Genomic DNA, 13,186 nt, shown 5'->3' on the forward strand with positions numbered 1-13,186 from the left:
TCTACAGCAAATAAAGGAAATCGTTCATCTCTGGCTGGAAAACGAACGGCATAAAGTTCGGAAACGTCTGCAGAGAGCCAGCAAGAGTGACAAGTGATTCTTCTTTTGTATTTTTTTTTCAAAAATTCATTGATGAAAACACTTGTACTTGAGATCGCTTATTTATATCCGGGACGATAATACGCTGAGGAATAACGTGGGAGTAGATGGGTTATCAAAGCACGGGTGCGTAATGTTTAGGAAGTTACTGAATTGTACTAGGGTAAGAAATAAGTGCATATAATGGGCTATATTCGCGCGTCGGACGACTTTAGCTAGGTGCGGATGTTGCACCGATAATTCCACAACCTTGTACAGATGTGTGCAGGTATTGTGCAGAAATCTGCGGATACTATGCGAATATGTCTTCACACGGGTTCGGATATGCTGCAGAATTTTCTGCATCGGTGCTAACTGAGTATATTCTGGTGTTTCATTAGGGTTAGACTGACAGCTTGTTACATATTTTATAATCCAATTATCTAGTTGTAACATCCTTTATCATCTAGCTGCCGTGCAAACCGAAGAATGCACGAGCACTAGGAATTGGTCAGGTTGCCGAAGCTTAGGTAAGGGAATTTGAGGTGTCTGGGTTGAGTTCGAACCATAGGCCTTCCGGTCAGCAGTTTTGCACCCGAACTACTGAACCCTATGAAGGTGAGATATGGCACAGTCATCGCTTAGAAGGTCTCTCAAAGAGGCCGTTTTTCTTCCAAGCGTTCTTTTGATTCAAATAGGAACTTCCTGGTCTTACATTGCAGGCTACCGGAGCATGCTGCTCACCATGAACACTCGCAAATTGTTTTACTTCATTCTCGCGCACTATCCTTTCTTATGTCTACTTGTTTCTGAGGCGTAATCGGTGTGTGTTGTAGGGTTTTACTCTGCGCTGAACACACTTCATTTTACCACTGTTCGACGGTTACATACCAACTGATGGATCGTAGCCGAATTTATTCTATTTCTATAGGGCGCACTGTATAAATGGTAGTTTCTTTTCGTACACTGATGCACAGCAATGCGTTTTTAGGCTTGAATTAGACTCTGATAGTGAGGTAGTTCTCACTCACTTATAAGTTGCTTATTGGTACACAGTCGGATTGAAGTTGCCTTAAAAGTTGCTGAAGCCCTGCTTCAGCAAACCAAGGGTCAACATAGGTATTGTGTGGAACGAGAGAATGCATAGTAAGAAAACAATGGAGATGAACGGAGGTTGAGGTCATATTTAATCCACTGAAGGTATCTGCCCGAAATCGGAATTAGGGATCACTTCCTGGTTATTTGTTTACTGAGCAGGGCACTTATTGACAGTAATCCTTATGCGTAAAAACGCTTCCCAGACGCGGGTCCAAATTCTATCTATGATCATGACCTGGATTATTCTCCACAAATGTTTTTTTCGTTCAGTGTTGCCGGTAGAAATGAAACACATAACATGTCAATAACCATTTTTGTCATACCACTCAAAGGGGATCAGTTGCATTCACTTGGGACGCTGGTGAGGAAGGACCTTGCTTAATTGTGGGATGTGTACGTAGGCACGTTGCCACGTTTGTTTCATAAACACAGATCGAACGGAATACGGTAAAGCGCATGCTTGGCCTGGGAAAAAGCCAGCCCTATTTTAAAAGCTAACTCCAAAAAACGCTGCTGTATGTTATTTTCAAGATTGAACTCCTGTTTCTCAATGACAACCTCGGGTGAATGCTCTGGTGTGAACCGTCCTAAAGCCTGTTTGGGTTCCCAGCCGGCAACAGATTTTGCGACGTAGAGCAAGGACTTCAATCCTGACTAAGGTTCTTTGTACTTCTAGTATAGTGAATGCAGTGCCCATAGCATACTAAGCACGAATGCAGCTCTTTATTTCCTCTTCGGTGTTGGCTGTCTTCCCCTGGAGATATAGGATTCTCTCCTACATTGTAATTTTAAGGTTAAACTTTTATTATGCATTAGAGCACCGTTTTCTTCCATCACTTCGCATGTTTTAGTTGTCTTATCCTTTGTTTCTTCGATTGTTTGTCCCCCTTCTTTTCAGGTTGTTCCTCAAATCTCCAATTCGTTATACGGTCGGTTGCACTACACCGAATTACCTGCACCTGTTCTACCTGCTCATTATCTCCCACAGGACTGTTTTGTCGAATCCGGCGGGAGCTGTTCGCAAGGATCGTTTTTAGATTCGACGGCTGCCTTTGATGCGGGTTACGGTAACCTTCTCAACGATGCATTGTTTGGTGAACAGGCTTCGGCTGCATTCTTGATCGGGAAAATGCAGGGAATCATTCGTACAAGTGCTGTATCGTTGGATGAAAAAAGCGCAAAATCCGCCAAGGTTTACGAGTGTCTGGAGCAACTAGAGCACCTGGCCACAGAGGGGTCAAATTGTTTGAAATCCAAAGCCCAACGTCAGATCCTTGAATGTATCCGATGTGAAATCTATCCGCCACCGGAGTCCGACGATGTACTTGAAGAGCAGTGGCTGGATACCATCACAGAACCTTCTGCTAAGAGAAGGCGACTTTCCATCCATGAAAAACATCGGGCGAGTGGGCCTGTGTTGCCGGTCATGCTTTCCAAACTGTGCGATTTCGAAACGGAGGAGCGAAACACCGACGAGAATCGTTTACTGGCAGCGGTAGATCCTTTTCTAATTAGACTGGCTAGTCGGCTAGTCAATCCAGTCTTCTTTGGACATGGGCTACTTCGTACTGCTGGGCGATTTGTTTTCTGGTCAGTACCTCATCGTAGCGCCCCACCATACCTATGGCTATCCAAGCTAAGTGAGACCAACCAGTTCAGCCCGATTTCTGTACCTCTCTCTGATCTCCCCGTATCTCATACCCGCATGTGTGAACTTGACGTACAATGTGATGACGAACTGTCCCTTCGTTATAACATTGTTTCTCGCTGGGATTCCTCTACTACGACAAACAATGTTGCCCTAACGCGCATACGAATTTCGGACGACGGTACGTCAGCACACTTGGAACAATCTTTTCTACCTCCTCTCCCGAACACTGCCTCTAGTATTTGCACTAGTCCTTGGACCAATGATGCACAATTTGCCATCGCAGGCACACACTTGACCCTTTGTAGAGACAAGACCGCATATGTACGTCTATATTCCCTCTCCGATGAACCGTCTTTTTATTGGACCTGTCGCGTGTTCCTGGATGATCACACAGACGGGGTCGGTGCTGAAAGTGAAGGTAATTTGAGTGCACTTGGCCTGTCGACTCTTCCAGAGGATCCTGTTCAGTCCCTTTTGGACGCACACTTGCAGTTCATTAAGCCAATCAACCAAAGTCTTATTCGAGCCAGTTCGGTAGCGGGCTGGCAAATGGGGGTTCGTATAGGTTTTGCCAGTCACCCAACTGAGCTCTGTCTGTCAACCTGTCGGAGACTACTGTTGCTCGACACACGACAATGCAGCAGTGCCCGTGAGTTATTCTCCACCGTTGCCAATCCAGCCGTACTCAACTCGTCGGAATATTTTACTTATGTGGCTCCAAAATTTCTCGGAGATGTCTACGCACTAGTTACAACACCGTACAGTACAGTTATGGTAGATAAACGTATGCCAGGACGGACTGTTCTGCACACCCAGCATAACTTACCAGCACCACCCGTCTACGTAGACTGGTCTACGGCGGCTGCCCATGTTCGAGAACGACACGAGATGCCAGAGTTGATGTTGGCTGCTGTTTCACAGTACCCAGCTGACACGAGTTTGGTCGGTTTTAATTTCACATCGGTTTCTGGGCCTCAGCTAGTCGGTCCCAGTCTCATGGGAGCTCGCTTGACTCCTGGTTTATGTGAATTCCACGGAGAGTTGCCCTTGCGACTCGTGAAAGGTGATGTGGCCAAAGAACGTCTTCTGACCAGTCTTTGTGGTTTGTCTGTGTTGCCAGTGACCGACGAAGGTATCCAAGTATTAACTCTCACATCTCATGGAGATCTGTTCCGACATACCTGGGTATTTGAGGATTCACACGCCGCCGAATTCAGTCAGACGAACCGCGATCGAATCAGCCATTGGTTGTCCAATTTGATTTGCCGGCCAACTGACGTCGAGCCGCCGTATAAGCCAAGTTCAGCCCAGATTGTGGATTTGACCCAGCTATCCAGGTTGGAGACGCCTGACCGAAATTCGAAAACACCACGAAAGAAGTCACAACAATCGTATTGGGAGTTTTCAGACCTTGTCACTCGCGCGGATTTATCCCCAGCTTTGGCTAATCAGAGTGAACATTTGGTAAACGATTTAGAGTCCATCTGGCGGGAAAATGATTCAACTTATATTGCATCGACGGAGGAATCTTCCAGTCATACTCGTGGAAAATTGACTGATGCACGTGTGGCAGAAGAGCGCAAACGTGGCGCCATGTTGGAATCACTCACCCTTGCAGCAAAGCAGCGCCTTAAACGGTTCAAATGTCTTATCGAATATGCATTTGCCAAGATGAATTCCAGCGACCCTCATGAATGAGTCTCTGGTTTTCTAGCACCATTTTGCATAAATCCGTACACCACATTGTACAGTTTGTCTTTTATACAGAGATCTTTACGCCATGTACTTTCGTTCTGACCGGTGAGTATTGTTACTAATGATGAGAAAGACACTGTTGTTGGAAGGTAGGGGATTTCATTCATGTCACTGATATATCTGTAGCGTGTACGCTGTGGAATAACTTTGTGACAAGAATTCCGCTAAGGCAGGGGGTTCACAACAATTTCTGTGGATTAGAACTAGGGAACTCCCATGTGCCCAAGCCCAGAAAGGAGGACAAAACGTATCACCAGCGCGCAATAATTAATCAAAATGATAAGATTCGCACACCGTCGATCCACTACAGGCTTTTTACTCATTTGTCCTATCCACATGGAAAAAATGGTCGTGTACTGGCAGATGCACATGACATTAGGTGATGCCTCGTTCTATGGATGGATGAACCACTGTACTGGTGTATGTGGGACAGGTATCCTGTGAACTGAGGTCATCACAACTAAAGGAGTGTATTCAGTCTCTCCTGAGAGAGACTCCTCTTGCACGTCACGGCACACTATGTTGGAGCTGACGTGTAGTACTGCTATGGACTTTCTAGGAGGGTTAGATGTCTAACGAGCCACCTCGAGCTTAGGTTTGCGCCGCAAAATTCGCTAATGCTGTAGATCAAAGGACCCGGTTAACAGATTATGAGGAGATCACATGTGTCGCACACAAGATCGACACCTTTTGGCAGTGGAATTTCTCAAACTGTAGTATCCCGCCATCACAGTAGCTCTCATGTTGTATTAGAGCAATCGGAACACACGCATCAAGCACGGAGGTCACCTTACAGCTATCCTTTGACGACGATGATGGATCATTCATTAGGTAGTTGTTCTCACTGGATCATATCTATGACAGTGTTAGATGAACGCGCAGCATCTGAGATTTTAACCAATTAGTGCTTTGGTCAGAAAGATGTGCGAGCTCCCGGTCAGCTGTCAATTTAATCAGAATACTGAACATTGTCCAATATGGTTTTACAGCGCCAGTTTTGAGCTTTGATCTGCTGTCATTGATGGTGACAATGATATTGTTGGCTAACAATCGCAAGACAGGTGTGTGGTGGATAACAGCGAGGTCGTTGATGTACTGACCGCGTACCATGCAGTATGTGGGATAGTCTAAAACAGCTTACATATGGGTATCGCATGTTTTCAAGATCTTGTGACATGTTTTGTGTGACGTCTTGTCCTTTTGTCGATGGGTTAAAGTAATGGGTGAAACATTGCAGTCTTCTCTCACAGCCGCCCCGATAGAATGAACCCGCTGGGTAACTACTGGAATCGCTTCGTCAGTGCTTGTGCGACTTCCGCACGTGCTACCGCACCGGGTGGCGGTGCAGCAATACTCCACAAATCTGCGACGGAGTGGCAAGGCCTAACGGACATGGCTCGTGTGTTGCTACGGAATTGTCCTGCTAGCCGACTGGCCGTGCTGGATCACATGACACCTCTTTTCGGCGAATATTTCGTCCTGTGGTGGCAGAAGCATCATCATCAAAAGGTTGGTCAGCAGGCCGCCACGACGGATATCTGCGGTGAAGGTTTCGAGGACCTGGTTGCGGCGGAATCGGTCTTGTGCGCCATTGCACGTATGGTGAGTTTCTACAATTTTCTGGCGGTCAACCAACATTTCAAACCACTTTTCAAAAGGGAAGCCATATTCCTTCCCTGACCTGCACGTAAATGCCAAAATAGTTGCTTTTGTTTGCATGCCTGGATCAAATGGGTGACCTCACAAAAACAGCGCACGAGCTTATTGGTGATATTCTCTCACGTCCGCCGGGTCGCATGGCAGTTAGACACCGAAAAGATGCTACAGCTGAACGAGTTTTTCTCTCACGTCGGTGGATGAATAATCTTTGCGCGGGTTTGAAACAATTTTACTGACTCACATAGTAGTGAAAATACTTAATTCTGTGGCGCAATTCGAACCAGCTTTTGTCAGACTTTTTGATCTCGAGGTTCTGGAAGAAACAGTGATGTTATTGTTTCTTTTATCTTTTACAATACTTCCAGCGCGGATAGGTAGATTGACGGCAAGGAGGAGCCTATTCACTGCCTAGACAAAGATGGTTAGTTTTGACAGCAGCAGACTGTTCTAGGGTGTATAGTAGGCTTCCTTAGCTTGGTACACCCATCAATTGAGTCAAAATAATCCCAACTGTGCATTATGCCTTCTTCAGATAGGTTCTGAATTTGTACTTAACTAACGGCTTCCAATCAGTGCATTTAGCTTAAGCCGACCCGACCTGATCAAGCAGAATATATGGGTAATGAATAGGTTGACTGTGGCAGCCGACGAAACAGAAACGTTTGTGCTTGAACTCTCTCTACTGCTTATGTATGCATTGTGCTCAGTGACAAGTTCATGCTTCGTCCAAAAACCTGTTGAGTTCAATAACACCGTTCACGGAAAGCGAGGATCATTTTCTGCCCTGGCAGCTAGGGTAGGGATTTTTAACATTAGAAGTGTTCGTACCCTACTTGATGCTTCCAGCCAAAACATCTGCATGCGCGACTGTCGATCAGATGTAAGGCATCTTTCAGAAGCCTTATCGCCTGACCCGGGTACACAGCAAATCTGATTTTACTATAGCGGACCAAACGGGCATCCACGTTGTTGACATTGTCACGTCGATTTCTGTTTAGCTCACAGCCAACACATTTCTAAGGGAGGCAGTATGTTTTGGATGACCATGTTTTGTTAAACCCGTTGAAATGAGAGCTTAATCGTTCTTTAGAATGGGGATTTTCTCAGCAAACTCCCTAGACGTTTCAGTTTAAGGGGTCTGTCCTCACACAAGTTCGAAGCAACCAATTTGTTAATCTTCTCTCAACTGACGAATACACATTTATGTCTTTCTTACCTCTCAAACAGCTTCGCGAACTTGTCCTGCTCAATTCCGGTTCCGATGAATTCGCCTCCGGAGTTTGTTCCTGGGTTCTCGCCCGTCTTCGTCCTGCCTGTATTGTCCCTCCTACACAAATGTTGAGCAGTTTGCGACGTCTACTGAATGCTAATTCGCGTTCTAAATCTAGTTTTAGTTGGAAAGTGACTAGAGCAGATGAAATTCCAAAACACTTGAGCATCGATCCCACAGAACCAGATTTAGACGACGACGGTAAGAAAAAGGCCCACAGTAGGGTCAAAGAGTCCAATCTTTTCAGTGTTCCTGGGACTCATCGACCAACATCTTCCGACTCGGAAGCCTCTGATTCGGAGGATACAGATGATGTGGAATATTCGTCACCGGAGGTTCCGGCTGCTGCACTCCCTACTTCTGAGCCAACCACAACGGACTCCCTAGATCTCTCGTCCACTTCAGCAGCCAACAAACAGTTACTTGGTCCTTGGGCACATTGCCGTGTGCTCATTGAGTTACTTCAATTGGCCTACGAGTTAATCATGGTGAGCACTTTGCCTCTAAATACACGTAACTGCGTTGGTTTGCCCATATCTAATCGCCAGTCGTTTCGATCTGTCTACAGGGGCATGCTGTTCGCCTTTCCACAATTCAGTCGCTATTGGCTATAGCCACAGTACCGCTGCCGTCCGAACTGTCCACAGTGATCTTGCCATCTCAATCTGGCTATATTCCTTCACCCAGTTCTGTTTTGCCCCACTGGGTGGTTATTTGGATCTTGTATCAAGTTTCCAGACATGAAGATAATGGTACCGTTTCCATTCAACGCCTTGTCGATCTTATATTGGATGCCTCCGTTCAGTTCCCTTTGGCACCTTCGATCGTTCTGGACTCGCTTGGGAATACGCCAGACACATTGACTGGTTGGTTGGTGGAAAAACGTGTGGACTTACATTTTTGGGTAGGTCTCCCTTTAAATACCTGACCGGAATTGGTTCGCCGTCGAAAATGACACACCCTAGTTCCCTTTGGGTCCTTTATTGTCATCTGATGTCACTCATCACTGTTTCTATTTCCTAATTGGTTACCACATCTTCGAACACTTGACTACTCCAACAAGGAAGTCCTAGAACATCTCCAAGCATCTGCAAGGCATTGCGTGAGTTGGTTAGCAGCAACGCGCCATTTTACTGCATGTAAACCATGCTTGTTTATAGTATGAGGAGGCACCTAGAAGCGCCTGGCTCAGGATCGTCAATAATTCACAGGCCGATAGACCGTCAAGCAAAGAACTACGAGATACATGCGACTTGATGTTTATTCGGCGATTATGGAGCAAGTGATTTTATGCTTTGTCTAAATCCCAGTTAATCACACCACTGTTCCACCTCTCGTGCCAAACGACTGTCTTCAACTACTAACCAGGAGGTTGCAATTTCGAATATCTCCCGAGGTTCCTGAGATGCACAGTGCTGATAATTTCCAGTAGGAATGGAAAATTCGTGCAGTGATTCTCAACCTTTTGGATCTTAGAACAGGTACAAGTCGACCATTTCGACAATTTTAACGTGGAAACGTACCAACCTGACAATAGTTCTGACTCAGGTGGCTCATGGGTGAGATGTCGTAGTGGTTAGAGCGCGAATTTACTGGCAGGAAGTTCGTGGTTCGAACCCGACTTCCCTTGTCTTGGCTTGGGTAACTTTGCAGCCCTCGTGCTTCCTTCGGATGACGTGTAAGTTGGGCAACAAAAGAGTGCTACCGCTGAACCATTTTCCACTTCTAGTTTTCTACAATTTGGAAGTGTTCCTGAGGAGTAGGTGGAAACCGATCTTCGTATTTTCGCGTTTCGCTTGACTGTAAGGGGATGTGACAGTTTCCAACGTCGCTTCATTAGAAAACTCGAGCTTCCTACTTTACGGGAAAGTAAATCTACGAGCGACCGATCAGACAACGTTAAGAAAAGTGAAACTACGGGTAATCTAACAGTAGGCATGCTTCAACACCATAGAAAGTCACACGGTGCCTTTTCATCTGATGAGATTTCGCGGAAAAAATTGGGCTCTAAGGTTCTCACTTTCTCGCTAATATATTTCGAAACGTAACCAAATAAATTACGAATAACACGGAATAAACAAATTTCTTGTAAAAAGATTAAGTGTTTTACATGAATACCACTATGTTGTCACATAGAACTGAGGATTTGTTCGATCCTCCTAAACAGGATCCCCGCCCCCAGGAGGGACCATTCTGAGCACAGATCCCAGTGCTAATCCCTGTTGCGGAGGTCTATGTAAGCGGTGTTTTGTGTCCAACTTAGAAACCCACAATCTTGTTAACTTGTATGAAGACGGTGGACGATATCGTTCATAGTTGTTATCGGTTGGGGATAAAACTGATGGAGCTACCTCTGTTAGTCGTTGACAGACGACAGGAACTGTACCACTTTTTTTCTTCCAGATTACTTCGTGTTTGACGCACCTCCTTTTTCTTGGCGATCAAGTTGGTGTATTCGTCTCAGATTCAATCAGCCGAAAAGTGAGGAAGTGGATAACCTCCTCTGCTAACAAAGCTGTGGGTGAAATATTTGACGAGCAAGTTGCAGGTCGTCGACTGATCTCTTTGATTTTGCATTTGGGATTGTTATCGGTGCCCACTCCACCGTCTGCTCCACCAACTGCGCTTCAATCCGTTCCGGCTCAGGCCTCTAGCACCTCTAGCCCGGCATTGCCAAGCCGCCCAGAGAGTCGACAGTACAGATCTCACGGTCCGGATCCCTCTTCGTTCATCTCGGCTGTTCACGATGGTTCCAGTCCCATGTTCAAAGCCCCGTTCTCCCAAAGTCCTGCCGGTGGACTCTACGGAAGACATTTTGGTAATACATAGGTCCTCTTTCTATGTTTCGATTGACTTAAAACAAATTTTTAAGCCGGTTATTCATTTCGGCGAAGTGGCCGCACACGTGACAGCACAGTCAGATTTCCGCAGATCATGTGTTGATGCCTACCATCACTTCGTTATTCACTATCGGTGACTCCAAAAAACAAGTGATGTTTGATTTCTTTTATTGCGAAATGGTGGTTGTGGAAATCTTGAAGTTAGGGAAATCAAGCCACAGCTGTCTAAAATTGCTTTAGCTTACTTCGCAGATGTGCCTTTATGAGAGCAGAAGGGGACCGAAAAAGCGTCTGTTACATCAATGCCTTCGTACTACTATGTATACTGGTTATCAGGATGGGGATTGACTACCAATACGATGATGTTAATCGGGGTCGAATGAGTGTCATCAAATAGGAGTTCGGGATCTTGTCCGCTGAACCACCCGAACCAGCGAGTAAATACACAACACCTGGTTCCATGAGAATTTCTTCTCTCCCAAGACTTGGTGTACCAGTCACGTTGTACTATTGGGGCTGAGCATTGGTCACTAGTCGACCGTAATCAAATCGTTCAGGTCTGGCGTACTGCTGGGTACCCCAAAGAAGTACGAGGGCGGAACTACTAACAAGTTGCCCAGGTACGGATACAGGCAATCGGAAAACCAGTGGCGGTTCAACTCACACACCTCTTCGCCACTAGGTCATGCCTGAATGATCGACCTGTCACCGAATGTCACTTCTAGTTTTACCACTATCTCTGGTGCTTACCCATTTGATGCATGCATCTCCCCTTAAGGTGCATGTTCTTGTATGTTCTTCTCAGATCGCGCAGGTGCTACTCTTAGCTTGTGCATTTTCATGAAATGTCAATGGTTTCTTCTCATGCACCGGGGTCCATCATGGCTGCTGATCTCTATTGCAGTTGTGTGCATCAAGTTGTAGCGTGTGATGGTTTCCGTCCTGTATTTCGAACGTTTATTCATGCTCCTAACAAGGAGCGAACCCACAATCACTCAAGCAGGGATCATCCTCATACTTGTCTTCCAAGTTATCTGGGCTTTCTGAGGCAAATGTTATCTGTGATCTGCAAAATGCGTACTTACACAGTTGGGTGATGAGTCGCACGCGTAGGATATGTGATCAATGTAGGCGGGTGTGGGTGAAACAACTGTGTGGGAACGGGGATTTTTATCATATATGGAGTGACCCACTGATTGACCACTCTTTTCAATGGTCGGTGTTCAGGTCGTGTATTGGTCTCTATTGATAAGACGACTGTGTCTTCATACCTCGTCAGGAGTGTATAAGCAACCGTCTACACGAACCGTATCTACACATTGTGACCGTCTGTAGGAACATCTTTCCAGCTCACTGACAGTCTTACTTTCTGTGTTTTGTTTACAACCCATGTTCGATCAGGTCCGCGTCATGCTCATCATCCGTTGCGACCAGCTGCTCTCCCGTTTCCTTTTGCGAACCCCCCACCGCCGATGGTCCCACCTGGATCTACTCTACCTGGACCGGGTTCTCTTCCAAACCAAACCTCACAGTTCCCTCCATGGCGTTTGCAAAGCACGCATACTTCAGTTAGTCCATCCCCAATCCGGTCTCGTGGTCAATCCACAGAAAAGCAGAACAACATGGGATCGGAAGCCAAGTCAGGACCGCCCCGGCAGCCGGCCTCGCTCATATGGCTGCTAAATTTAGCCAAGTGTATTAGGTCTTCCACCATTTTGGTGGTGATTGATGAGTTGGTTAAATTGGATGCTGTTCAACTTCATCAGTTGTTCAGTAGTTTGTACACTTCTTCGGAGAAACAACAACTTCTGCAGATGACTACTGATGTGATTTTAACAGCTCCAGGTAAGGAGAAACCAATCTGGATTAGAATGACAATAGCTGACAATGGCTCTTCTTTTCTTCACGTTTATTGTCGCCTGTTTCTCATCTTCGTCACTTTGCAGACGGTTCTGGCTGTGATAGACTACTTACTTTTCTCTTGGATGCTTCGATGATCCGCTGCATCAAACCGGACGGTCAAGACAACGAGACTGTTGAACCAAAAACCATCGCTCTTGAGTGGCTCTCAGACACCTGCACACAGCTTCTCAAAGTTGCATGCACATCCCTACTCTGTATGGTTTATGCGTGAGTCCCCTACCTCAGTTTCTATCGTGAATGTCTATTGATATGTATACCCATACCCTTTCTTCCACTGACCTATATCTGCGCGATCCAGTGACTATAAAATAACCGAAACGGCTGGAAGTGATTGTAAATGGGAGTTGCAGACCGCATCCTTGATAAGGTCACTAAAGAGAACTGTGAAATTTCTTATTGTAGTAAGTCGGACAGGTTGATGAAACGCCTGTGTGGTTAGCTGCTCCAGGCATGATATCAGCTTGTCTATAAGACAAAGACTCTCTCCTTTGGACCCGTACATTAATACTCTCTCGGTGACTCCGAATTTTCATGAGGATGTGGTGAGAATAGCGATTCAGGGAATTAGTGGTGTCAGATGTAACATATCTGGGAACGAAGTACACTCCGGTCATGCCTTTTTTCACCCAGCGGAGCTCTTTTCCCGCAACTGGTGCTGGTTGAAAAGCCGATAGCCCTTTTTGCCCCTGGCAGCTACTAACACTGATTAAACCATCCGAAACTAGCCGCAGAGAGGGTCTGAAATACTGACAGGGAATTGCCCTTAACACAGTCAACTATGCTTCTGCATCAGGGTAATCGACTTCAACGCGGCGCTATTGAAAACGCACACTCTTTCGCCAACAGCCTACTCGTTGAAATGCTGGAAAATGTCGTGTCAAATATGTGAATGATGAACTGTGCCAAATGGAA

General features: G+C 46.0%; 1 protein-coding gene across 1 annotated transcript in view; it reads left to right on the top strand.

Annotated features, from left to right (window-relative positions):
- T265_04656 (hypothetical protein) overlaps window positions 1-13,186 on the top strand; it is a gene marked incomplete at both ends in the record, with an annotated part of 39,493 nt that overhangs the window by 10,417 nt on the left and 15,890 nt on the right. The window contains 7 exons of the mRNA XM_009169447.1: window positions 2,075-4,422; window positions 5,833-6,184; window positions 7,469-7,999; window positions 8,080-8,415; window positions 9,915-10,329; window positions 11,753-12,196; window positions 12,298-12,481. Of these exons, the coding sequence (XP_009167711.1) occupies window positions 2,075-4,422; window positions 5,833-6,184; window positions 7,469-7,999; window positions 8,080-8,415; window positions 9,915-10,329; window positions 11,753-12,196; window positions 12,298-12,481 (4,610 nt within the window). The remainder of the gene's footprint in view (window positions 1-2,074; window positions 4,423-5,832; window positions 6,185-7,468; window positions 8,000-8,079; window positions 8,416-9,914; window positions 10,330-11,752; window positions 12,197-12,297; window positions 12,482-13,186) is intronic.

The sequence above is a fragment of the Opisthorchis viverrini genome, assembly GCF_000715545.1.
Source record: "Opisthorchis viverrini unplaced genomic scaffold opera_v5_80, whole genome shotgun sequence".
Lineage (NCBI taxonomy): Eukaryota > Metazoa > Platyhelminthes > Trematoda > Opisthorchiida > Opisthorchiidae > Opisthorchis > Opisthorchis viverrini.